Source organism: Peromyscus leucopus, chromosome 2 (genome assembly GCF_004664715.2).
Source record: "Peromyscus leucopus breed LL Stock chromosome 2, UCI_PerLeu_2.1, whole genome shotgun sequence".
NCBI classification, from domain to species: Eukaryota; Metazoa; Chordata; class Mammalia; order Rodentia; family Cricetidae; genus Peromyscus; species Peromyscus leucopus.
The window spans coordinates 64,851,212-64,878,491 of NC_051064.1; the positions used below are offsets into that span (position 1 = coordinate 64,851,212).

The 27,280-nt window shown below is 43.3% G+C and overlaps 1 protein-coding gene across 5 annotated transcripts in view; it reads left to right on the forward strand.

Annotated features, from left to right (window-relative positions):
- Positions 1–27,280, forward strand: part of Elp1 (elongator acetyltransferase complex subunit 1) — a 63,450-nt gene that overhangs the window by 16,620 nt on the left and 19,550 nt on the right. For all 5 annotated transcript variants that reach the window (XM_037202639.1, XM_028882984.1, XM_028882981.2 and 2 more), the window contains exons 9-28: positions 813–936; positions 1,826–1,919; positions 4,175–4,405; positions 5,499–5,669; positions 6,495–6,594; positions 10,237–10,419; positions 12,736–12,842; positions 13,597–13,700; positions 15,403–15,456; positions 15,547–15,652; positions 16,692–16,807; positions 17,743–17,816; positions 18,085–18,163; positions 18,252–18,331; positions 19,387–19,524; positions 19,629–19,714; positions 20,211–20,359; positions 21,664–21,787; positions 23,438–23,535; positions 25,378–25,579. In XM_037202639.1, coding sequence (XP_037058534.1) covers positions 813–936; positions 1,826–1,919; positions 4,175–4,405; positions 5,499–5,669; positions 6,495–6,594; positions 10,237–10,419; positions 12,736–12,842; positions 13,597–13,700; positions 15,403–15,456; positions 15,547–15,652; positions 16,692–16,807; positions 17,743–17,816; positions 18,085–18,163; positions 18,252–18,331; positions 19,387–19,524; positions 19,629–19,714; positions 20,211–20,359; positions 21,664–21,787; positions 23,438–23,535; positions 25,378–25,579 — 2,420 coding nt within the window. The remainder of the gene's footprint in view (positions 1–812; positions 937–1,825; positions 1,920–4,174; positions 4,406–5,498; positions 5,670–6,494; positions 6,595–10,236; positions 10,420–12,735; positions 12,843–13,596; positions 13,701–15,402; positions 15,457–15,546; positions 15,653–16,691; positions 16,808–17,742; positions 17,817–18,084; positions 18,164–18,251; positions 18,332–19,386; positions 19,525–19,628; positions 19,715–20,210; positions 20,360–21,663; positions 21,788–23,437; positions 23,536–25,377; positions 25,580–27,280) is intronic.

A 27,280-nucleotide genomic window follows, 5' to 3' on the forward strand; every position in this document is an offset into this window, starting at 1 on the left:
TCTGGACCCATTCCCACAGCAGATGGTCTGCCTGCTGAGAAAGCTGCAGGCTAAGCTTGAGTGTCCACCTTCCCTTGGCTTCCTTGGTGCAGATCACAACTCACCTGCTGCCATTTTGGCTGCATGCAGTAGAGTGGAATTGGTGCCACCTTTGAGCAGCATCTCCTATGCAAATCCAGGCGGCCTCCTAGGCCGCAGACATCTTGTTTCCTACCAGGACAGAGTGGGACTGGGTTTTACTTAAGCATTTGAGTTAAAACATTGAAGAGAAGTGGGAATGAGGCAAGTGGACTAAGATGATTTCAAGAGAGAAATGCTACTGTCCCTGCCTGAGCAGGAAGTCATGTGACTGAAAAAGAAAAGGCTTACTTAGGAGATTATGCCTGAAATGGTGTAGAACATGTACTTTAAAAAAAAAAAAAAAATCATTCATTTGCAGTTTGAATCAGAAAGACTGTGTGCACATGGTGCCTTGGGACCAGGTAGCTTTTTCCTCTTACTTGCTGGGCTGAACTGCTTGCCAGTACACAAATGGCATGCTGGGCTGAACTGCTTGCCAGTACACAAATGGTGAGCTTAAAACTTCCTTGGAATCACACACACACACACACACACACACACACACACACACCCCACACCACACCTACCCACCTGCACACCCACCTACCTACCTTACTGGAAAAGGGGGTTTTAGTTTTTTTTTGGGTTTTTTTTGTCCTGCTGAGAAAAACTAAGAACCTTTTGTGTCAATCTCCCCTGCATTTAGTCTGCTGGGTGAACTTTTGACTGCTTTACCTTTGACTTTGCTTTAGACCCTCAGGCAGTTTGATTGCATCTTCTCAAGACAAGCCCAACCATCAAGATGTTGTGTTTCTTGAGAAAAATGGACTTCTTCATGGACAGTTTAAACTTCCTTTCCTCAAAGATGAAGTAAAAGTAGGTGTCTGAACTCTGTGTCATCCAGTTGAGTGCACTCTCCTCAGCTGCAGAAGTTTGTATTTGATAGAGGTCATGAATTGAGGCTACGACGTAGAAAACATGGCTTTTGACTTTAGAACAGAAATGCATTTCTTCTCTGCTAAGAAAAACCACAGAAAGAAAGTAGGAACCGCTGGGTGGTGGCGCACACCTTTAATCCCAGCACTCGGGAGGCAGAGGCAGGAGGATCTCTGTGAGTTCGAGGCCAGCCTGGTCTACAAAGTGAGTGAGTGCCAGGACAGGCTCCAAAGCTACACAGAGAAATCCTGTCTTGAAAAAAGAAAAGTAGAAACACTAGTGCTTACTATTTATTTTGATGACTAATTTTCCCAGTGATTGATATTTAAACATTAAACAGCTATGTACCATTAAAGTCTTGGGTGGAGATACATGAAATCTTTAACTATGTAAACTTTTAAAAAGTTATGTAGGATAATATTTCTTGTGTAAATTTTTAAGAGAGGTTTTCTTTTTGAACTATATTTTTTTCTATATTATAGCATAATTAGTATTAATTATTAATAGAGTATGTATGACTAATATAATAATGGATTTAATATAAGGTATTACTATGTCTAATTGTCAAATTTCTTGATTTTTCTAGAAATGTTACATTGCTTTTTGGTACATTTGTATTTGGATTTTTAAGCATAATGCATATTTTAAGTTTTTTTTTTATAAAAACAGTTTCACAAATCAGTTTAACAACTCTAGGTCAGTAACAGAGCTGGAGGTCAGCTCTAGTATTGTAGAGTTATTTGGCTTATGTGTGTAAGGAATTCAGCTATTGTAAAGAGTTTAAAGTTGACAAATAACTGAAAGTTGGGGTGTCTTTTGTCCTTACCAGGTAAATGACTTGCTATGGAATGCAGATTCCTCTGTGCTTGCTGTGTGGCTAGAAGAGCTTCCAATGGAGGACAGTTGTACTCTGAAAAGCTATGGTATGATAGCTGTTGAACTTTGGTTCATGTTCATATGTTCTATCAAAGTAGAAGATTGTGGGGTTTCCTTCCTCCTTCCTCCTTCAGCCTTTGGTGAACTCAGGGTAGCCTGAAGTGGGTAGATGCTGATGGAGAGGGGTCAATCATGAATTATTCAGTGTTCTCTAGAGAAGCAGAACCAGTAGTTACAGACAGAGGAGGGGTGTGGCTGGCTCTGGTCTAAGGAATTGGCTTGTGTGTGTAGGGGAGGGGAGGGTTGAATTTCTGTGGCAGGCTGTAAGTTCAGGCAATTTTGTGTTGCAGTATTGAGACAGAATTCCTTCTCTCCTGGGAATCCTGGTTTGTTTCTAAGGCTTCTTACACGTGGGGGTAATCACTTTATTTAAAGTCTCTCAGAGCAGCATCTAGATTATTGCTGGACCAGGGCACCACATGTTAGCAGAGCAAAGACAAACTATAACCATAGTCATCAGGGCAGAAAATGAAATGCTGTAGGAGTGAGTGGATTTAGGTTGCACATGAGAGTAGCTTTTAAGATGTCCGGGTATATATATTTAAGTATAGACTTAGGATTAAGTCTGTTGTCTTTTTTACTTTCTTTTCCCCCCAGTGCTGGGTAACTTAACCCTGGGGCTTAGACTACCTAGGCAAGCCCTCTGTCACTGAGCCAAGCCCAACCCTGCTTAAAGTAAATGGTGTCTTCCTTCCTTCCTTTTTTTTTTTTTTTTTTTTTTTGTCTTTAAGCAGATCTTATTATGTGGACCTGGCTGGTCTCTAATTCACAGAGATCTGCCTGTCTGCTTCTGCTGGGATTAAAGGTGTATGCCACCATGCCTGGCTGATACATGCTGACTTTTTCTGTTTTATTTTGAAATTGTATTTTAATTATAGTGTTTCTCCCTTCTTTTTCTTCCCTCCATACCCCTCCCCACCGATACATGCTGTTTTATGACTTGCTTTGACACTGTATCACAAGCAAGGTTCCATTCCATGTACACATCAATATCATTTTAGATTACTGTGTCATTTTCTTCTGTGCCAGTTAATTAACTCTTTGCTATTAGACATTTATATCTCATCATCAACAGCAGTGAAGTGAACGTGTTCATAAATCTTTTAGCTTGTCTATTTGTCTATTTTCTAAGTTTCTTTCAAACTCATTAATCAGCAGGACTTTTAATCTGAAATGTAATTGAGTAGTTTGTTCATTCATTTATTCATTCATTTTAGGAGTTCTTAACCCTGGCTAAGCCTTCATCTCAGAATTGGACTCATTGTTTTGGGAGAGAGAATATATGTTGACATTAACTATTTATTTTTGGTGATGTTCAGGATTTAATCAGGGCCTTATAACAATTTCAAAACCAAACAGACCCAGACTTCCAAGTTGTTTGCCTATGCAGCCACTCAAAGACCAGTGATTCCCAGATGTAAAGCAAGGACACTGACAGACACAGGCTAACAAGAGTACAGGAGTCCTCATAGTATCTTCCCTCCGTTACATAAACCTGTGGTTCAGCCTGCTAGCCCATGGCCACTTAGACACACTGTAATGGTGTGATTAGAGAGCTAAGCATCATTTTCTGTGATCACTAAGTTAAGAATTAGTGGCAAAGTTCAAATAAATTCTTTCATGTAATTAAAATCTTAATTTATATGTGTTTTCTATTGATAAAGACCAGCTTGGACATAATTGGTCATTGTAATACATATTAGGATGATTAAGTGCATATTAATCTTCAGTCAGCTGAATATTGGTTGATACTAGATAGCCTGGGACATAACTGCATACACAGCACTGTGAGAAAACAGGCATTGTAAACCCATAGTGATGCTGGTCCAGAACCTGCCTAGAGTACCTTGGCACAACCGTGTGCCGCATAAGGACTTTGTCTACAGCAGACCACGTTAGGCCCTGGTCTCACTGGGCTGCATCCCCAGGGCATTGTAGCTGTTTTATTCTGTGTGAGGATACTTTGCTATGCTTGCACTTGGTGATACCTATGGACTTCACATTTCTCAGACAATATCCCCACAGTGTGATGCATAGCTGTACGTTTAGTCTGGTTATCTTGCTCATCTTTGCATGGGGAAAATGTCCTGAAATACTGTCTTAGCTATCTTTTGACATTGATTATTATATAATTATTTTGGAGAGACCAAACAGGAAGAATTCTTGGAAAAATACAAAGCTACCCCTGTCGCCTCTTGGTTCCCTGGTTTCTGATGGCCTTCCTTTCCTTTTCTCCACACAGTTCAGCTTTGGACCATGGGGAACTATCACTGGTATCTCAAGCAAAGCCTGCCCTTCAGCACCAGTGGGAAGAACCAGATTGTGTCTCTGCTATGGGACCCGGTGATGCCGTGCCGGCTGCATATTCTCTGTCAGGGCTGGCGTTATCTATGCTGTGACTGGCACTGGACCACTGAACGGAGCTCCGGAAATAGTACCAGTGACATGGCAAATGTGGCTGTTATTGATGGAAGTAAGCTTCTGGGAAATGTGCTCATGAACATGCGGGTCCTGACCCAGGGCCTGCAGATGTGCTGGTCTAACCAGAACAGTGGGGAAATCGTCCTTTTGGTTGTTTAGTTAGTCTGATGTCTGATGGCCAGGAGAGTCATTAAATAGAACATGTACTCTCCTGAAAACCCAAGTTCCACCCATCCCACTTCCCTGTTGAACCATATTTATTATTTATAGCCTTATACATTGACTTGTCTGGCTTTTGAAGTTGAAGACTAACGATTTTCTCCTTTTGCAGAGAAGAGTGAAGCCATGTGGGTGGGGCAGTGGGGTCTGTTAGCCTTGTATTGGCTATGCATTCCACTATGTTTGGCTTTGTTTTTTATTTTAAGCACAGTAAACTACCTCTTTCTCTAGGATTCTCAGTCAAATCCTAGACATTTATCTCCTGTGAGGAAAATTGGTGTTTTTAATTACATGTAGGCATCAGTGGTGGAGAGCTGGATTGCAGACTGAAATAGCCATAGACAATTTGTTGATAGCAGATAGACATACTTGGCACTAAATGTTCTGGGTAGTGCTTTTAATACTGGTTTCTAGAATCATGTTCTGTACAGAGAACTTAGTCATGCCTTATTACTAATTTATACATAGAAATTTGGGGGTGGGGTCTTTTTTAGCAGGAGTCTTGGTATATATCCCTGGTACTCCCTGTGTAGAGCAGGCGCCTGGAACCCATGGCAGCCCTCCCTCCTGCCTCAGCCTCCCAATTGTAGCCCTTAAGGTTTTAGAGGTATAGATTACTCTAGTTTAGTCTCTCTTCCTTACAGACCCAGGTTTAAAGCTGGAACGTTGAGCTTGTTTTGCCCCGATTCCTAGCACCTTAATTTTTCAAGGGTAATGTAGGTCTGCAGGCCACACTTGCCAGGTGCAGACAGAGCTCTACGTACCCATACTGTTTCTAAGTTTATTAATGAGAAAACACCAGAAGTTATTGTGAAGAGCTACAGCATGCTGCCTAACACAGTTATCAGTTAGGTTTTCAGTGAGGCTTCCTGTCTGCTTTTACACACTGAACATCCACATGGCTCATCCTCCTTTTCACTGTGCAGACAGAGTGTTGGTAACAGTCTTCCAGCAGACTGTGATCCCACCTCCCATGTGTACCTACCGGCTGCAGATCCCACATCCAGTGAACCAAGTCGTCTTCTGTGCTCAACTCGGAAAGAGCAATGACCTTGCTGTCCTCGATGACAGTAACCAGATTTCTGTCTACAAGTGTGGTAAGTGGAAACACCCTGACCAAGGAGCTCAGTGCAGTCCCTGCTCCAGAACAGAAGTGTAGCTGGAGTTTTCTCCAGTCCTGCCTGGCCCACGGTCAGGACAAATCTCTCTCACCCACCAGTTCCGCCGCTTAGACCCAACCAAGTAAACACACAGAGACTTACATTGCTTACAAACTGTATGGCGGCAGCAGGCTTCTTGTTATTTAGTTCTTATATCTTAAATTAACCCATGTCTATTAGTCTGTAAGTTGCCACATGGCTCGTGGCTTACCGGTACCTTACATCTCGCTTTTCATGGCACGGCTGGCAGCATCTCTCAGCCTCAGCTTTCCACTTCCCAGAATTCTCCTCTCTCCTTGTCCTGCCTATACTTCCTGCCTGGCTACTGGCCAATCAGCATTGTATTTATACAGAGCAATATCCACAGCACTTCCCCTTTTTTTTTTTTTAAAAAAAAAGGAAGGTTTTAACTTTCACATAGTAAAATTACAGATAACAAAACAATTATCAAGCAAGAATTACAGTTACACTATCTAGTCTATAATATCTAGTCTGTTTGTATTTGGCAAAATTAAAGGTAGCCCCTCCCCTGGCCCTGCTAAAGAGTTGTCTTTACTGGTGAGAACTGCAGCTGAAATGGTATTGATGGAAAGCAGGTTTTGATTGAGCCTGAAAGATATGTGGTGATTCAAGAAGGAGATTGAAATGTCATTATTTCTTAGATTGCTTCATTTGTCTTCTAGAACCCACTAGTTGTAAGACCCTACATTCTTGGTCTTCAGAGAAATAGCCTACAATGATGTGTGCATTTTTGTTTTCTAGGTGATCAGCCAAACATGGATCCCACTGTGAAACTGGGAGCTGTGGGTGGAAATGGATTTAAAGTTCCCCTTAGAACACCTCATCTGGAAAAGAGATACATGTGGGTTCCTAAATATTTTGCATTTCTGGGAGTGGAATTAGGTATCATTCTGTCCTGAATTCATCCAGCCTGTATCCTGGGGAAGATGAAGTAGGTACACCGGCTGAGCCTGGTGAGGGAAGCCAGTCACTTAGTTTTACTGTGTGCCATATATTCCGGTGGCAAGGAAACTCTTCTTCCTACAACTGCTTTGTTCTCTAGGGAGACTCCCACAGGAAGATGGAGGGACAGACACCAAGGCACAGTTGCATTCCCTCACATAAATGGCCATATACACGGTGCTAGTATGTGGATGACCCAATTCAGCTTCTATCCTGGTCTTATTCCAGATTACAGGATTTCTTTTTGGGTGTTGTCATTTTAGACTCTCAGGTTGAAATCAGAGCACACTTTCCCTTTGAAACAGCAGTACAAATGAGTGGGAGTAATTAACTAACTCCGGCCCACTGGAGGCATTTTCAGAAGGGCATGGAAGCCAGATCCTAAGTACTGGCTACAGAGCACCAAGAAATAAGAGAACAGAGTTACCCAAGATCGTGGACCTGCTGACTGCAGAAGCCAGGGCTTAATTCTGTTCAGTTTGGAGTGTTCCTGTTCTTAATTATCAGGGACACCCAGTACAGAATTAATAGAAACAAGTACAAGTGAGAGAAAGTAGGAAGGGATTTTAGGTATGAGTCGTATATTTAATACATACCTAGTTTTCAAGGAAGTGTATGCTTTGTTGCCTGTGTATGGAATGCTGATAAGCTTTTAAAGGGCTCATATTCCATCATTGTACACTCTGTTAGGCAGCTCTCCAGTTACCGCAGTAAATGCCAGACATCTAGCGGCTTAAGAAGGAAAGGTTTAGTCTGACTCCCAGGGCTTGGGGTTTTAACAACCTGTCGGCCTCATGGCTTTGGCACAGGCTTCATGATTGTAGCATGTGATGGAAGAGACCCACTCACCTCATGGTCGCTGTGGGTAGAGAACTAGAGTCACACCTCTCTGAGGTGAGGGCATTCTTTTAGTGATCTAAAACTTCTAGCCTCATTTCCTTATTCTGTTCTTTCTCTGTTACAGAGGTTAGAGTCCAAGCCTAACACAGGGGCCTTCTGGGGAGTAGTCCAGATCCATTTTTGTTTGTTTTTGGAGACAGGGTTTCTCTGTGTAACATCTCTGGCTGTTCGGGATCTCACTCTGTAGACCAGGCTGCCTTGAATTCACAGACATTTGCCTGCCTCTGCCTCCCAAGTGCTGGGATCAAAGGCATGTGCCACCACTGCCCAGCTCCAGATCCAAATTTTAACATATAATTTGAAATCACTACACAGAGATATAATTCAGATTCAGAGTGAGGCAGTTTAGAACAGGGCTCCTTAACTTCTTCAGTTCACAACCCTTTTTTACTAAGTAAGTTTTATGTGATCGTGGATATATAGATAGATAAAATAGTGTACAAATCAAACATTTACTGATAATCATAAACTTATTTTCAAACAATTCCTTGGGAGTGGGGAGATAGCTCAGCCAGCAAAGTATTTGGCTGGCAAGCTTGAGGACCTGAGTTTGATCCCCAGAAACTACATAAAAATGCCAGGTTTGGTGGTGTGTGCATGTAATCCTAGTTCTGGGGAGGTGGGAAGACGGGAATCCTTGAGCTCGCTGGCCAAGTGGTCTGTCCTAATTGGTGAGCTCACAGCTAGTGAGAAACTCTGTTTTAAAGGAGGCGAATGGTATTCTTGAGGATGACACCTGAAGTTGTCCTCTAGCCTGTACGTGAACACACAGGACAGATAGACACATAAAAGAGTACAGCTTCAGTTCCTTGTCATACATGTAATTTTACCATTTATCTATCCTTCCTTCCTTCCTTCCTTCCTTCCTTCCTTCCTTCCTTCCTTCCTTCCTTCCTTCTCTTTCTTTCTTTCTTTCTTTCTTTCTTTCTTTCTTTCTTCCAGTCCTCATGTGCAGTAATATGACCCCATGTGATGCTATGACCCATCATTTACACAGCCTGGGTTAGAATATATAAAAAATCAAGAGAAAGAGCCTGGCAGTGGTGACGCACGCCTTTAATCCCAGCACTCAGGGAGGCAGAGCCAGGCAGATCTCTGTGAGTTCAAGGCCAGCCTGGTCTACAGAGTGAGTTCCAGGACAGGCACCAAAGCTACACAGAGAAACCCTGTCTCGAAACCCGCTCCCCCCCCCCATTAAAAAAAAAATCAAGAGGAAGGTCAGTCAGTCATTCAGAGAAAATAGGAGAGGTGAGTCTTCATTTTGATCCTTAGGGAAGAACTGATTTGGATTGGGAACGAATTGGGAGGAGGCTGGTGAAAACCAGACCCGGGAAGGCGTGTGTGGCAAGGACTCTGGGCTAGCCGTGTGCAGTGGAGACAGAGTTGAGGGGGAGCTGGCTGAACAGGCAGATGGTGCTACAGGCCTGCTTCTTAAGTCTCTACTGCTGACCTCCACTGGACCCAGAGGACAGGAGTTCTCCTTTGAGAGGTGACAAAACAATGCCCAGATCAGGAGAGGGTTAGAAGCAAGGAAGCTGTGCCCGTTTATTAGTTGTTTGGATGTGAGGAGCTTCGGGAAGGGTCCTGTCTTGTGAGGCAGATGCCTGCTGGTATACGGTTTATATGCCGGTCATTGTGGACTTGGGAGGGCCCTGTGATTCAGTAGCTTAGGCACAAGGGTGGGGAATTTTCTTACATAGCCAATTTCAAAATGATACTCTTCAAATATAGAGATCTAAGGATATGAGAAAGTGTACTTAAAATAAATCCTATATTCCTTTTCTTTTGGTTTTTTGAGACAGGGTTTCTCTGTGTAGTTTTGGTGCCTGTCCTGCATCTCGCTCTGTAGACCAGGCTGGCCTCGAACTCACAAAGATCCACCTGGCTCTGCCTCCCGAGTGCTGGGATTAAAGGCGTGTGCCACCACCACCCAGCAAATCCTACATTCTTAAGTCAGACAAACATTATTTTGGAGGGCTCTGGTATTTGGTGTTAGCATAGGGCTTTTTTGTTTATTCTTGAGGCTTTCCTGCATGTATCCAATGAAATATGATCATATCTTATCAAATCCTATCTATCAGTTGGATTCCCTCCAACTCTTGCCTCGTCGTTCCCTCCCCAGATGTAATCCTCCTACCTTTATGTCTTCTTTTGTATAACTACTAAGTCCAGCTAGTGATGCCCATGTGTGCATGAGTACAGAGGCATTCCCTGGACCATGGGCTTCCTACCTGGTGCTACATCCTCAAAGAAGAGCAACTCTGCTGCCCCAGCCACTGTCAGCGGCCACTGGCTCCATAGGAGGGTGGGGCCTAGGGATCGCCCGTCCCCTCTGCTGCAGGTGTGACTGGCAGGCCCACTGCTGCTTGAATCCACGATTGCAATGGCCACGTCGTGTCCAGAAGACAACAGCACTCCAGCCTCCGGCTCCTTTCTTCAGGCTCCTCTTCCGTGGTTCCTCGAGTCTTAGGGAATTAAGAGTGGCAGTTGGTATAGATGGTTTATTCAGAGCTGTGGCTCAGGGTCTGTTTCTCTAAGGAATAAGGAGTTGGCTGTATTTTTCCTTTATAAGGAAAGGTTTTAAAGTTCAGTGAGTTAAAGCTTTATTCTTATCATGGATATTCTTGAATATTTGAAACAGAATTCAGTTTGAGAACATTGAGGATGAGGAGGTAAGTCCACTGCGACTGAGCTTTCTCACCTGGATTGAAGAAGACATTTTCCTGGCCGTAAGCTTCAGCCCCTGCAGCTTGCAGTCTGTCATTCACCGTATGACTGTGGCCCCTTCGGAGGTGGAGGACGAGCGAGGACAGCTGGATGTCAGGTATGATGGTCCATCCCTGTAGTCAGTCTGTAACGTTGGCAGTGAAGTTACACACTGTGTATGGATGTGGGCAAGGCTGAGGAGTGTAGTTTGAGCAAGAGGCCGGGGTGTAGTTTGTGTCATGTCAAAACAGTGGGTCCAAACTGTGTCAAGAAGTAGTAAAAAGGAGCATATCAGAAGCGCAAAACATTTGTTAAGTATTTTAATCAGTATCCACGTATTCGTCCAGTTATTCATAAAGTAATCATCAGAGTCTACAATTGATTTTAACAGGTAATTACAGTGGTCGGTTCTCATGGGCCAATGTAGTAAAGAAACATACATAACTACGTTTATTTTTAAGTAGTAATAGCAAACTTGGCCCTCCTCTTCTGTGTGTGGCTTTGTTTACACTAGAAGCCTCTTTCTTTGTCAGTTCCTATGCCCTGGGCCTGAGCTTGTTTGATTCATGACTTCATCTGTGTCATAGAACAGTGTTGACAACTGCAGAATCTTCTGTCATTCAAGCTCTGGGGGATAGTTGAGAAAATGTCTGGCCAGCTCCCACAATACTTCAGGTTCCCAGTGGAAGACTGGCTGCTTAGTCTTGTGCTCATGTTACCCTTCACATTGATTTGTAACTAAAGGCCTGCCTATTAGATCACATTCTGATGGTAACTCACCAAGCTTCATGCTGTCTTGAAGAAGCCTGCAGTGAAGATCTCCATGTTGACTGTGTTCTGCAGGAGATACATGCTGCCCTGAATTCGGCAGAACCCTGCTTTCTGATAAACACCACAGTTTGGAGTAGAAATGTCTACATTTCTGTAGTTTCTAACTTCTTCAATATTAGGGATCTAAGTAAGAAAGTCACTTATGATTCTGTTGTTTTAATTTTTGTTTCTCAAAAGACTGCTTTTTGTTTATATAAAATACTAATGTCTTTGAGAGATGGAATGCCACTCGGTCAGTTAAGCACTGTCGGTAGCCTGCGTTCACGGTGGCTGCACACTGTAAGCATGCTCTTCGTGTGTTGTGCCCGCAGGAGTTCACTTTTCCTCTGTGTACACACTCTTTGACATGTGCTGTCAGCACTTTCCACCTGAGGACTGGCCTCTGAGGTGTAAAGAATCAACTGAGTTGTCTGCTCAAGCAGGACCCAGTCCCATTGTCTAGCTCCATCTTCTCACAATCTCTGGAAGGTAGTTTGTCCCTCACAAAATTCGAGGTCGGTGGTGGAGAAATGAACCTGTTTTTAGAGTTTACTTCTCTTCCCTCTTTTTTTTTTTTTTAAGATTAGTTAAAAATAAGGTAGGTCCTTGAATAGAATCCTAGCAATGGCTTTGTTTTTATAGGTTCCTTCTCCTTTAAGAAATTGTATTTTTCTTCGTCATTTATTTATTTATGTATTTAGTGGTATTGAAGGTTGAATGTAGGCCCTGAATATGCTAGGGAGCATATATCCTCAGCCTTCTTTTTTCTTTATGTTTGTGTTTATGTTTATGGGTGTTTGGAATGTATGTGCACCATGCACGTGCAGTGCCCATGGATGCCAGAGAGGGCATCAGATCTCCTGGAACTGAGTTACAGGTCATTGTGAGCAACCATGAGGGTACTAGGAACTGAACTTGGGTCTTGTGGAAGAGTAACCAGTACTCTAAATCTCTTTGCCATCTTTACAGCCCTCCTCAGTGTTCTTTTTACTTTTTTAAATTTGAGACAGGATTTCAATAAATGGCCCAGGCATCTCTGGAACTTGCAGTTCTCCTTCCTAAGCTCCCTAAGTAGCTGGGAGATTACAGGCTGTTCTCACCAGGCCCAGGTGATGTAGTTTAAATGTTAGAATACATAAGGAAGCTGAGTGTAGTGGTGCATGCCTTTAATCCCAGCACTCCGGAGGCAGAGGCAGGAGGATCTCTGTAAGTTCGAGGCTAGCCTGGTCTACATAGTGAGTTCCAGGACAGCCAGAGCTACATAATGAGACCCTGTCTCAAATCAAACAAACCAACAAACATACCAAAAAAGAATACATAAGGAAATCAATAAACTGCAGTACATTATAATGAGCTACTACCTGAGTGGGAATGCTGTTCCTCTAGGGTAGACAGCCAGCTTACTGGCTCTTGAGAAGTGTGTCAGTCTGTCTGTCTATATCTGTGACTCTTGCACTCTGTGTAAAGAGTTTATGTATTATATTGACTCGGGCAGTGTATCCCCAAGGGTCATTGTTAGTTTTCACTATGGCAAAATCAGTGAAATGTCTCCATTTTTAAGAAAGATTGCCTCTTTTATACTTACCTCCTATTGTTTTGTTTGTTTGCTTGCTTTTTGCTTTAGTTCATCTGTGTTAGTGGATGGGGTCGTCATTGGTTTATATTGCAGTTCCAAGACCAAGTCATTAATGGTACAGCTGGCTGATGGCCAGGTGCTCAGATGCCTTTGGGGTGAGTATCAGAATTTTAGGAAAGCAGACATAGAAATAAATAATTCTTGAGACTATGTACTTGTGAGTATCTTGTCAGTGCTACTTGATTATTGGAGATCGTTTATTCCCAGTCTTTAGTTATTCTTTTTAGCATACAAAGTAATAGTTTTCATTATGGCATTTCCATGCATTGTTTTTGTTGGTCCTCCTTCCCCACTCCTCCTGGTGGTCTCCTCCCTCCCTCCTGCTTTTATGTCAGTTGTACTCTGTTACCCTCCTTTTTCTTCCAACCTTCCAGGACTCTTCTTCCCATCTTGATCTCCTTCGTGGTATCATGACCTATACCCACACTCCATACATTATAGAGATTAAAGTCTAGTGTCTGTGTATAAGACAGAATGTGTGGTGCTCGTCTTTATGAATCTGACTTACTTTACTTGGTTGTTAGTTGACTTTTGCTTGTTTGCCATGCTGAGATTCCAGCCTAGGGCTTCCTGCACACTAGGCAAGCACTGTATTGCTGAGTTACGCCTCCACCCAACGGCTAAGCCTGCTGCCCCAGGATGCCATGCTGGAGAGCAGTGTTGGCGGGCCTAGTCTGCTCCTGTTTGGAATATCCTGATGAATGGAGAGAAATCCAAATTGCATACTGTGTTTTGTTTGTTTCCTTTTTGGGGGGTGAGATGGGGATGTTGTTTATTTTGTTCTTTCAACGCCTCACAAGAAAGAGCTGATGAGCTATTTGTAAACTAAATTTGCTAATCTTACAACAGAATCACCGTCTCTGGCTGTGGAACCATGGAAGAGCCCTGAAGGACTTCGTGTTCGATTTGCTCATCCATGCACACAGATGGAAGTGGCCGTGATTGGGGGGCAGGTAAACACCGCACAGGACAATTGACTGTGAAGAATAAATAGTTAGTGCCAAGGGCATCGGGGGGAAAAGCATGGGTTGTGTAGCTGGACCTACGTTGCCGCTGAATCCCAGGGCAGTGACAGGAAATTATCTTTCTCTCTTGACCTCCACCTTCTTCATATAGGAAAGGGGAAAGTCAGGCTTTCAGCATTCAGGAGAGAATTTAGGGAGATAATATGTGTAATTAGCCAATTTCATATCTCACAGAGTACTCAAAGCTTTATTAAGTACCTTATGATGAAAGTATACATTCTGAAGAATAATATTCAACAGATTGTCATTCATAAATATTAGAATATTTGTATTTGATGAGTTGTAGGATTTAGTAGTTATAAAACAAAACAACTTCTGTCTAGTTACTTTTCAATTGCTGTGGTAAGACACCATAACCATGGGAACTTACAAAAGAAAGCATTTAATTTGGAAGCTTGATATTCCAGAGGGTAGCAGAATCCATGATCATCATGGTGGGGGTATATCAGTAGGTAGGCCTGCATGGTGCCGAACAGTAGCTAAGAGTTTACATGTTGAGACAACCACAAGGCAGAGAGAGAGAGAGGGAGAGAATATGAAAATACAAGCAAGAGAGCATGAGTGAGCGCTCTAACTGGACATTGCCTAGGTTTTGGAAACCTCAAAGCCTGCCCCCAATGGCATAACTCCTCCATTAAGGCCACACCTCCTAATCCTTTCCAAACACTTCCACCAACTGGGAACCAAATATTCAGATATATGAGCCTATGCATGCCATAGTCATTTAAACTACCACACCTTCTTTTGATATAAATAGAATCATTCCTTTTGACAGGAGAGTGAAGGCAAGGAACAGTGTATGATGGTAGCAAACAGTGGTGTTTGGGGATAACTAGAGGATAATAGTTATAATGATGATAGTTCAAGAAAGTCTCTGAGACTGCTGTGGTGAGTGTGCTGAGACACAGAGGAGAAAGCTGTTCCTAGAAAGGGAGAGTGGTCCCAGGAGAAGGTTTTTGAAAACCCTTGAGTTTAGAAAGATGGGCACAGTACATGACAGTTCAAGGCAGATGCTGTAGGCCACAGCCTCCTTGTACATCCTGGCTCAGGTCTTCTGCTTGAGGTATGATGCTGTCCTTCCCACTTGAGGTGGCACAGGGCAGAGGCCAGGACTGTGTCCCTGCCAGGAGTATAAATCACTGTTCAGCAAGACTCTTCACTTGGCCTAGATGAACAGAAATGTTGGGAGTGAAGAGAAATAAGCACTACTTTTTCTTTTTAATCTGATAAATAATTAAAAGTGAACCCTCTTACCCTCTCTGAAAAGGATGAAACTACTGGTATTTTTTAATCATCAGAGAGATGTGTTCTCCTTCATGTTTGGTATGTGGTTCTGGCTGCCCAGAGGAGTAGGATGGAGAGGAATGGAAATAGGATGGGAGATCAACATAGACTTTTGGAGGAGTCGTCAAAGAAGAGGATGAGACAGATTCAAAATGAGCGCAGTAGATAGAGTGGCTTGTTTGATTGGATGGTGGTGTATCCACTGTGCATGGCACTAGCCCGGCTTAGCTGTCTACATTCAGTCCTGATTACAGAGGCGTAGGGAATCACAGAGCGCTAGAACTGACCATAGGTTTAGGTGCTTGTGAGTAGAGTTGCTTGTAATTTGAGTTTCATTTCTTTACAGGAGTGTGTCCTTGGTCTGACTGACAGGTGTCGCTTTTTCATCAATAGCACTGAGGTATCTAGGCTTGGTTTGGTAGATCCTTATCACAGTGTTGTTTCCAAGTACAATATCTAACTCCCCTTGGACCTGTTTTGTCTGTTGCAGGTTGCATCAAATATCACATCATTTGCAGTGCGTGATGAGTTTTTACTGCTGACAACCCATTCCCATACCTGCCAGTGTTTTTTCCTGAAGGATGCTTCACTTAAAAGTAAGCTTTTACTTTACAAAATGGAGGTATTCCCTTTTTCCAGTGTCTTGAAGTCTTGATGACTTTTAAATTCTTTATCTACTTTGGCTGTTTACCACAGAGTCCTAGGCTCACTTATTAGCTTCTTTGATACAGTATTGTTTTAAGGTTTTTTTTTTTTTTTTTTTTTTTTTTTTTTTTTTTACATTGTGTCGGTGTATGTGCGAACATGAATACCCGCACCTATGTATGGGTATGTGTGTGTGGGTACAGGTATCCATGGAAGCCAGGGGCATTGAATGCTCTAAAGTTGGAATTACAGTCAATTGTGAGTTACCCAGTGTGGGCATTAGGATCTGAACTTGGGTCCTCTGAAATAGCAGTGCATACTCTTCACCCCAGGCTACTTCTCTAACCTCCTCAACATAGTATCTTCGCTAAATCATTCTGTTTCAGTTACTAGAGACTCCACAAATAAATCCTAACTTAAGTAACACATTCTAAAAAATTCTTCATGAAATTTTATTATCCAGCTCATCTAATACTTTAAGTTCCCACACTGATCCCCTACTGGCTATATGCTCTAACTCTTCTTAATGATTCTTTCTCATTGTTCAGCTACCATTGTACTTCTGGACATCACCTTGAGATTTGTAGGGGATTAGTACTGAGTTTTATTACATTACCTTCCCCTCTCCCCAGTGTGTCCTTATTCCAAAAGGCCAGTTTGTTTTCTTGGTTGCTGACTTGGAAACAGGAACTCTTTCTGCCACTAGTATACCATAATGTGAAGGTAATGCTAAGAAATAGAAAAGCTGCTCCAATCCCCGTATTTTTGAATTGCTTAAGAAACTGTGTATGTGAATGTGTGTGAGGGCTCTATAAAGAGAGGGCCCTTCCCAGAAGTGAGGTTACAGGAAGGGCCAGAGATCTTGAGGCTGAGTGGGAGAACAAAGAACTGGACATGAACTGAGTTTCAGATGCTGGGCAGCTTCAGTGGCAGTGAATGGAATGTGGCTTGCTTTGGTCGTTCTCAAGTCTCAGGCAGTGGTACTTTTAGTGTTACAGGCTGGTCTGTGTGGTAATAATGAGGACAATAGAGAAATTCTACGGAAAGTGGAGAGGGGTTCACGGATTGTCACAGTTGTTCCCCAGGACACAAAGCTTATACTACAGGTAAGCTCGATTCTTCAGACGTCCTGTTATGGTCCAGTCACCACCACAGAGTACTGACAAGCTGCATTTTAGACTATGGCACTCTTCAGCAGGTTAAAACCCTTTTTTCTTGGCTATCTGTTGGTTTTATGCGAAGGAGTGTCGATTGATACAAGCTCTGACCAATGAAGTTTAAAGAGAAACTTGTAGTGGGTAGCCATTCCAGCTTGGATCTGGAAGTTCCAACTCATCCTCTGTGAGTTCTCCAGCCCTCTTGGTGAGGTCAATGTCTGCTTTCTTCAATACCACATGAGCGTATCTCTGCCCCACACCCTTAATGGCAGTGATAGCAAAGGCTATTTTCCGCCGCCCATCGATGTTGGTGTTGAGTACTCGCAAAATGTGCTGGAACTTCTCAGGGATCACTAGAGACATGGAGGCGGCACAATCAGTGGCGTGTAGGCCTCCAGTGGAAGAGAGGAGGTGAAATTATTTTGGCCACTCCACGTAGTTAAAAGGATATTTATTTAATGGCGTAACTCACAAATTAAGTGATAGGTAGGTTGCAGGGTCTGGGAAAGGTGTATCGCAGTCCAGCTGTGTTCTCTGGAGCTCTGCTCAGTCAACCTCCACCATTTAGCGTCCTGGCACAGAGAGCTCTGGCCCATCCAGCTCTCGGGTCTCCAGGCTCCTCCCCTGGCCCCGCCTTGTAGGCGTGACAGTTGCCAGAGTCTCAATGGGGGTTGGAACTTCCAGATCCAAGCTGGAATGGCTACCCACTACAGAAACTTGCTTGAAAATCAAGGTAAACATTGAGCACAAACTGGATTCTATTAATTTTACATTATATTTATATTTATTATAGCATTGTGGTGGTTCAGGGCGAGTTAAATAGAACTGCATTCTGCTGCTTCAATGGTTTCCAATTGACTAGAGATGTTTTGATTTCTTTTGAGATGCCAAGGGGAAACTTGGAAGTTGTTCATCATCGGGCCTTGGTCTTGGCTCAGATTCGGAAGTGGCTGGACAAGTAAGCTGTGTGTGACTGTACCTGTGTGCACGTAAGGACATACAGTCCAAGCTCCTGTGGTAACTAAACTATACATTTGGAAAGGACAATAATGTGCCACCTGTTATTTTTTCCTTCTGTAATTTCAGACTAAAAACCAGGAGAACTTGTTTATTATATGGGCTGTAATCATGTTGTAGCTGGTCTGTGTTGTAATGAAAATACACTAGGCCAGGGAACTAGTTTTTCTCATGAAATAGCTTTTTATCTATTTTCTCTGTCTTTGCAGACTTAAGTTTAAGGAAGCATTTGAGTGCATGAGAAAACTGAGAATTAACCTCAATCTGATTTATGATCATAACCCTAAGGTAGTGTGTGCATCTGACTTGTCCTTTAACTTTATTCTTGAGTGAAGACGATCTGAACTAAAGTGCTTGTACATTTTGTTTTTGATAGGTATTTCTTGAAAATGTGGAAACCTTCGTAAAGCAGATAGATTCTGTAAATCATATTAACTTGTTTTTCACAGAACTAAAGTAAGTATTTTGATAACACATGAGTATCATGTTCTAAGTATTGTCTCTTGATAAAGAAATCAAACCCATGTAGCTGAAGAACAAAAGTCTCTTTCCTATAATAAGTCATTGTAACAGTGAGGGCTCAGTAGGGTTTTTGCTCTAGACCTTTAGCAACAGCAGTTTTAAAACTGATTTTAAAGCTCTCGTCCTGAATTATTATTTGGCTTGTTTCTTAGGTTTGCTGTAAAACTATTCTTCTCATGAGATTGGCTTCAAATATGATCCTTTCTCTGTGATGATTTTTCCCACCAACTCCTTAATAAAACTTTCTAAGCTAGGAAGACGTTGACTGTTGGAAACGTCTAGTGATCCCACCCAGTTTCTGTAGTCCTGCTGTCCTGCTCTGTATGCCTTTATTGCTATCCATGACCCACCCACACTCTTCTTGGTTTAGATGGATGGCAAAGGAAGTTGAAGACAGCACTCCATTTACTTCACCTTGGGTCGCATTTTATACTCTTAGTGTGGGGTAGTTAACTGCTGCAGAATGTCTAGTATTCCATCCAGTGAGTTTCAGCACATGCTTACATATCATTTAATCCAACACATCTATTCTCCATTAGTCCTTGTGCCCCAGCTCTTGGGCAGTTACTGTTCAATGTTTCAGCACAGGTCAGCCTTTTCTGTTTAACTGCATAATGTAGCCAGAAAGTATTTACTATGGTGTGAATACAGCTGTTTTCACTTTCAGAGTTGAGCTCAGCCATGTTTTTGCATGCATCACTAGTTCATTCATTTTTAATTGCTTAATAGTATACTGATGTGTAAATTATACTACCCTTTCTTCATTCTCTGGTTACCTGGACACCTTGGTTGTACCCTGCTTTAGGTTAATGTGAGCAAAATTATGAACATTATTGAGTAAGACTTTTGTGGATATGTTTGATTACTCACTACTTGAATAACTTTCCAGGTCCTTTTTCTTTATTGTCTCATAAGCCTGCCTGATATATGTTAGTAGTTGGATCACCAGACTGTTTGGTAAGTGACCTATTCATACCTTTGGTTCTTAGGGAAGAAGATGTCACAAAGACTATGTACCCTCCACCGGTTTCCAAGGGTGTCCAGACATCCAGGGATCCTGATAGGAAGAAAGTTGACCTTATTTGTGATGCTATGAGAGTAGCCATGGAGAGCATCAATCCTCACAAGTGGGTACTATTTTATTGTTGGCATCTTTGGAATAACAGGATGTGGGGATGGCTTTGTCTGGTTTATTCTTCCTGTCATTCTGATGTCTCACTTACTACCTCAGGTACTGCCTGTCGATACTCACATCTCATGTGAAGAAAACTCCCCCGGAACTGGAAATTGTGCTGCAGAAGGTACACGAACTTCAAGGTAGAGACCTGCACACAGACACTTGTTTGACTTGGCCTTGGCAGTCCTTGTTCTGCCGGTGACCATTGCTCTGTCATTGCACGCCACAGAATTAACATACGGCTTTTTGGTCACCATTTTCAAATGTCATGATTTTGGGTGTAAAGCATTTATGAATGAGTCGAAAGCATATGTTCATCTTGTCTCCCAGTCTGTCAGAAAATCTTAGTACTTGGTTGCTGGGCCGGTAGTTTCTCCCAAATGACTGTTCCGTTCTTTCTTTCATATATATGCAAGGTCTCATGTAGCTAGCTCATTCTGGCCTCAAACTCAAACCAGGTAGCTACAGATGACCTTGAGTTTCTGATCCTCCTTCCTGTACTTCCTGTGTACTGAGATGACAGGAGCACACTTGGTTTTATATGGCATGGGTTCAAGCCTAGGGCTTCATGTGTGCTGGATGTCACTTGACTGACTGAGCTCCACCTCCAGCCTGTGTTTTCTTAACCACCAACAGGAAATGATCCCTCTGTTGCTGAGTCTGTGAGTACAGAGGAGGCCTTGAAGTACCTACTACTCTGGGTAGATGTCAATGAACTATATGACCATTCTCTTGGGACCTATGACTTTGATTTAGTCCTCATGGTAGCTGAGAAGTCACAAAAGGTATGTGGAGTTCATACTTTTTACACCATTGTGAAACTTATTTATATAATCATACTAGTGTAGGACCCTACTCTTTAGAGAGCAATGCTTTTTCTAATGCTATGAGTGGATACAGATTTGGGTCTCCACAGTGTAGTTGGGTTTTTTTATTCTTTGAGGGCCTGCCACCGAGCTCCCAAATAAATACATAGAGACTTACTCTTACTTATGAATGTCTGGCCTTAGCCTGACTTGTTTCTGGCCAGCTTTTCTAACTTAAATTATCCAGTTTCTCTTTCATTACGTTTTGCCTCTGGGCTTTTTGCCTTTCTTTATTCTGTATGTCTTTCTTTCCTTCTTACTCTGTTGCTGGCTGTGTGGCTGGCACCTGGTGTCCTCTTCTCCTTTTCTCGCTCCTTGCTCTCTTCCCTAGATTTCTCCTCTTATTCATTCTCTCTGTAAGTCAGTCCTGCCTGTTTCTCTCTCCTGCCTACTATTGGCCATTCAGCTCTTTATTTGACCAATCAGGTGTTTTAGACAGGCAAAGAAACACAGCTTTACAGAGTTAAGCAAATGCAACATAAAAGAATGTAGCACATCTTTGCATCATTAAACATATTCCACAGCATAAACGAGTGTAACACATCTTACACTAATATTCCACAACACTGCAGCTAGTGCTCCTAAGCCCCATTCTCTGTATGTTTCTGTGTGCATACACTTTTCTTTTTGAGACAGGATCTCTCTTGACCTGGAACTCACTAAGTACAGTAGGTTGGCTGACTGGCCATTAGGCCTCTGTGTCCACTTCCCTAGTGCCAGAATAACAGGCTTTCTATGTGGGTGGGTCCTGGGGAATCTGACTCAGCGTCCTTCTGCTTGCGCTAGCCTGTGCCCCTAGCCAGGAAGCTGAAAAACCCGCGTACTAGGCATGGTGCAGAGCAGGACGTCGCAGGCCCTCATAGGTTTGCATCCAGCTCAGTACACTGTCCCTTTGCTGTGATGTGGGCTCTTCATAACTCCCACGTATGCTGTGTCACAGGAGGCCTCGAGAGCCAGGCCTGGCCCTTTAGGAGGGACTTCGGGTCATTGTTGACTGTCTTCCAGATTACAGGCTTGTTTCCATATCAGCCATGAAGGAGTTGAGGTTCATGATTACTATTCCAAATTTTAACTAATAACTCTCAAATATGAAAGCATTTTCCCCAGAATTTGATTTGATTTGATGTATTATATATAATTGATATGTATTGTAATACACATTTAGAATTATGTTCTCCTATGTTCATTGTCTTACATAACTATCACAGGTAACTTTTTTCTAGGATCCTAAGGAATATCTTCCATTTCTTAATGCACTTAAGAAAATGGAAACTAATTACCAGCGGTTCACCATAGACAAGTACTTGAAACGATACGAAAAGGCCATTGGGCACCTCAGCAATTGTGGTAAGTAGGGGGGGGGTAGTGTTTATTACTGCTTCAAGGCTTCTTTGGAACTAGGCAAGTTATAAGATACAAGGTTATCCTAGACAGATGGGTTTCAGTTTCCACTCCGGAAAACCTGATTGTTGCCTGTTCACCTTATTTTTACTCTTGTGCCCTGAAAGGTTGAGGGTAAAGCAGATCTCTCTTAATGAGCTGGGGGTACCCTTGCTGAGAACAGGTTCTTTCTGGGGTAGGATTGAGCACTTCCTAAATTTACTTCAGTGCTTCAGTCAGAACTACTGGATAATCCCATTTCATAGTGTTTGTCAATATGGAATGGAAACAGACCCTGCTTGCCTATAGTGATGGTTTGCAGGACCACAGCAGCACCTTGTGGGCTCCTCCTTACTGCCCCTGTCCTGTGCTGGAACAGTTGTGACTTGTCACTGAGGACACCTGTGATGCTTGTTAAGTGTACGTTCATCTCCTACTTCCATGGAGATTCTTGTAGCAGGAATCTTAAAAGTTCTTATTAATAAAATCAAACCTGAGCCAGGTATTGAGGTGAATGCTGGAAGATCAGAGAACCAGAACAAGCCACAGCTACCTCACCTCACCAGATCCTCAGCTGGTCTTGTTTCCTCAGACTGGAGGCCTCTGAGTCCTCATCCAGAATGGGTCTCAGCTGAATTGCTGCTCAAAAGCCTGAATGCTTAGCCAGGCCAAATGCTTCTTGTTCCTGGTCCTCACGCCTTATATATCTTTCTGCCTTCTACCATCACTCCCTGGGATTAAAGGCTGGCTTTCTGGGATTAAAGGCATGAGTCACCATGCCTGGCTGTTTCCAATGTGGCCTTGAACTCACAGAGATCCAGAGGGATTTCTACCTCTGGAGTGCTAGGATTAAAGGTGTGAGTGCCACCATTTTCTAGCCTTTGTATCTAGTAGCAGTTCTGTCTCTGACCCCAGATAAGTTTATTAGGGTGCACAATATTTTGGGAAACACCATACCAGCCACAGATTCTGATTCAGCTGGATGGGAGTGAGGCCTGAAGGGAGCATTTAATCAGCTCCCAGGTGTTCCTGTGGAGGAGCGTGAGAAAATATTGAGCAACAGAGTGTAGCAAGTGTTCCTAGAGTAACCCTATCCAAGTAGAACTTCTTTTCCCTCAGAATTCAGAGTGATGCTCACCAGCAGTTCACATTTGAAGCTGTTCTTTAGATGAAGCTGTAGAGACTGTAAAGACTCATGGTTGGGAGGAGGCTAGAGCGATACCTCAGGCAGTACAGAGCTTGCCTTGTAAGCAGGAGGACCCGAGTTCATTCCATAAAACCCTCATGAGAAAGCTTGGTTTAATAGCGTGTGCTTGTAATCTCAGCTCTAGGAAGGTGAGCAGGAGGATCCCAGGGTCTCATTGGCCAACCAGCCTAGCTTACCTGACAAGCTCTGGACAACGAGAGACCCTGTCTCAAAAAACAAGGTGGACAGTGCCTTCTGAGGACTGTCAGCTGAGGACATGAGGAACAAGACCTCAGGTTGTCCTCTGGCCTCTGCATGCATGCTCACACATGAGCACACATACAAAATGTTGCTTAGGAAATAGGCGTAAGTGAAAGCCATTATACTTCCAAAGTGTTATACCTGTGTTTGTGTAAATCTTACTTTTACAGGACCTGAGCATTTCACAGAATGCTTAAATTTGATAAAAGATAAAAACTTGTATAAGGAAGCTCTGAAGTTATATCACCCAGAATCACTGCAGTACCAGGTATGTAGTGGGTGAAATGTGAAATGAGGTCCTCTGATTTTACTTTGGGAATTAGTTGGAAAGTGAGGACACATTGAGTCCAAACACTGTCCTTGGCTTCAAGGTTTGTCCTACATCCAGTCAGTCTCCTCTAGAACTTGTGAGGAAAAGTTAGCAAGGGCAACAGTATTTCAGGAGTTTGGGATCTTTGTTTGTTTAGATAAACATCTCTTTAGGTTTTCTAATGTACCAGGTACTTTGCTTCTAAGTTAAATGTGTTACGTGGTCATCCTTATCCCCTGATAGGGGGTTGTGCCCAGTTTACAGATGGGGCCACAACTTGCAGAAGTGTCAGAGCTGCAGAGTGGCATGCCTGGGGTGCTGAGGGCAGGCTTTGTGACCACCAGGGGCCATCCATTCCTCACTGTTGTCCTCGGCCCTGCTGCTGTCATCACCATGTCCATCTGTCTGCAGAGTGCATGCATGCTCTTCGCATTTACTTTCTATGCTCTGGTCAAACCCTGGCCAGAAGCAGCCCGGGGAAGAAAGGGAGGACCCTGGCAGAAACCTCGGAGGAATGCTGCTTGCTGGTGTGCTCAGTGGCTCTTGTTCAGCCTCCGACTTACACAGCCCATGCTGACGTGTCCAGCAACGGCTCTGCTCATAGTGAGCGGGTTCCTTCTACATCGGTTAGAAATCGAGAAAACGCCCCCACAGACATAGCCACCGGCACTCTGATGGAGGCAGTTCCTCAGCTGAGGTTCCCTCTTCCCAGGTGTTTTGACAACCAAGATTGGCCGTCACACGTGTCTCTGTGATAGAGCTCCTGCTAGCTGTTTATTACTATTACTGCTGTCATTATCATTATTCTTATGTATGTGTGTGCTCCTCTGTATATGCACCAGGTTCATACAGGTGCCCACAGAGGCCGGAAGAGAGTGTTGGCTCCCCTGAAAGTGGAGTTACAGGCAGTTGCCAGCTGCCTGATAATGGGTGTTGGGAACTGAACCTGGGTTCTCTGCAAGAGCAGCAAGTGCTCCTGACCTCCGAGATAGCTCTCTAGCCTCACATGCCAACCTCTTTAGCACCACTTTCTGGCATTCGTATGTTCAGTTACCGGTAGCTCGTGCCCGAGATGTGGTGTCTGATGACCTGCCAGCCTTCTGTTGTGTTCTTTCCTGAGTCCACCTGTCCATAGACTTTCGAGTCGCCCTTGAAAACCATCCTTAGACTAGGGGTCAAATAAACTGACGATGTAGTCCTCTGTCTCTGCCGGGCGGGCTGTGGCCTGTAGAAGGGAACGGACTGTGTGTCGTATTCCTGTGTCTCTGCTTCACCCCTAGCCACAGCAGTGCAGGGTTTAGCATATGGCTGCCTGGCAGTCCTTGTTTTCTCATCTTTCCCAGCTCCAGCAACACTGACCTCTTTACTTCCAAATCTACCTTGCTCATTCTTGCCACATAGCCCCTTTGCCTTACCTGTTCTCGTCTGACTCTTCACATAGCTTCATTTCCTTGTAGCCTTCAAAGGTGGCGGCATACCCATCATTCTTGGGCATTTTATCTTCCTCTACCACTTATTATAGGCCACGCTGTGTTAAGTCCATTCTATGTAGCACAAAGGCTTAAATGGACTGCTGTTGTTTTTCTTTTGCTATTTAGTTGTTTGTTTATTTTATGTGTCTGTGTGTGTCACTGTTATTCTCAACATCTAGAATCATGCATATGTAGGTACTCAGTGTATGTTGAGTGAATAAATCTTGCATCTTTAGTAAGGTCTTGAGTAGAAAAAGGAAGCCGCTCCATTGGAACTGTAAAGAAGTACGATCACATTTCCTCAGCAGATCCCCCTGTCTTGTTGCAGGCGGTCAGTGTTACATATGGAGAGCACCTGATGGAAGAGCAGCTGTATGAGGCAGCGGGCCTTGTGTTCGCCCGATGTGGGGCCCACCAGAAGGCACTCTCGGCGTTTTTGGCTTGTGGCAACTGGCAGCAAGCTCTCTGTATGGCTTCCCAGCTTCACCCGACCGAAGACGAGATCGCTGGCTTTGCCAGAACTCTGGCAGGTGAGCAGGGCCATTCTGTGTTCACTCTTCAAAAGGTTTGCGTTTATTGCTTTGTTTGGTAATTCTGTAAATAAGTTTAGGGCAACCTTCCTTGAGACAGGCTCATTCTGGTCAGACTTACTTAGAACGTTCTTTTAAATAGACCAACAGTCCCACAAACACCTCCAAATGTGTTGGCATATTAAAAAAAGCAATTTATTTCTCTGACCTGGGTACTGGTAGATCTGTTATGTTGCTTTGCAGTCTCTTAAGACAGGAAATTGTGCCTGCAAACGGCCTCAAGTTACACTGTTAATTAGTCCATATCACTCACTGACACTTAGACATTGTGGTCACACCTAACAGTGTGGCTTACTTGGCCTTTCAAGAAGATAAAGATGAAGTTTTGGATGGAGCTGTTGTGGTGTGGCCAATATATGGTTGTAAACCATTATAGTTGCCAGGACTGGTGTGGACAAGACCAGATGCAGAAACAAAGTAGAGGCAGCTGAGTGGCTGGAGTTGAGGCTAGTATTCTGACTTCTGAGAGTAGAACAGAGGTTAAGAACCCTGTGAAAAGCAATAGGCTTCTGATTTCCCTAGTGCTTAAGATTAAGACATGCTGGTGTTTCTTTTTCTCCTTTCTGTTCTCCAACATGAGTTTTAGGGACGAGAGATAATTCAAACCAGAGCATTCTTTAACAAAGTCTTGTCTACATTGTCAATAATCTCAAGAGCAGTTCTGAAACAAACCTCCAAACTTATAGGGTCTGTGTGTGTGTGTGTGTGTGTGTGTGTGTGTGTGTGTGTGTCCCCTTCTTATAGTTTAGCTTCCCATTCATCCTGTCTTATCGGTAGAATATGCATAGTTATTGCGATGTTCATTGGCAGAAGGTGCAGAGGTCATGAGGTAGGCTCTTTAAAAGTCATTGTACAGTGTCTTAGTCACTGTTCTATTACTGTGAAGGGACACCATGACCACAGCAGCTCTTGTAAAGGAAAGCTTTTAACTGGGGCTTACATACAGTTTCGGAGGTTTAGTCCATTATCCTCATGGCAGGGAGCATGGCAGCATGCGGGTAGAGATGGTAGCTGAGAGTTCTACATCTGTATCTGCAGGCAGCAGGCAGAGAAAGAATATTTGGACTGCCTTGGGCTTTTGAAACCCCAAAGCCTACTCCCGGGGGCGCACTTCCTCCAACAAGGCCACACCTCCTAATAGTGCCAGTCCCTAAGCATTCAAATATACTAGCCTATGGGGGGCATTCTTATTCACACCACCGTATACAGTACAGTTACTTTGTATACACATTTAATTTAGGCAATTTACATAAGCCAACAAAGGTGGGGAAAAAATGTAACCACTTCACTAGTAGAGGTAGTTATGTGGCCTTTTGTCATTAGTAATTGTCCTGGAGTGGGGATAGGATGGAACAGATGAACCTCCCCAGCCTCTTACTAACACTGGGGTTCTGTGTGCCTATTGTAATCTGGTGTTTCCAGCTAGAGTGATCGTAGGAGCTAAGGAAGGACTGCATGACTGCCAATAGTACCAGCTCCCTCCATCTAGGACCCCCCAGAGAATCACAGTTCTTTCTTACCAGAGGAAGAAATATGTTAGTGAGAGATATCAAGTTAGTTGCCCAGATGCATGCCTTTGGAAGCATTTTTTTTTTTTTTTTTTAAAGCTAATTTTGGCTAAATGTGATTTTTCAAATCCTG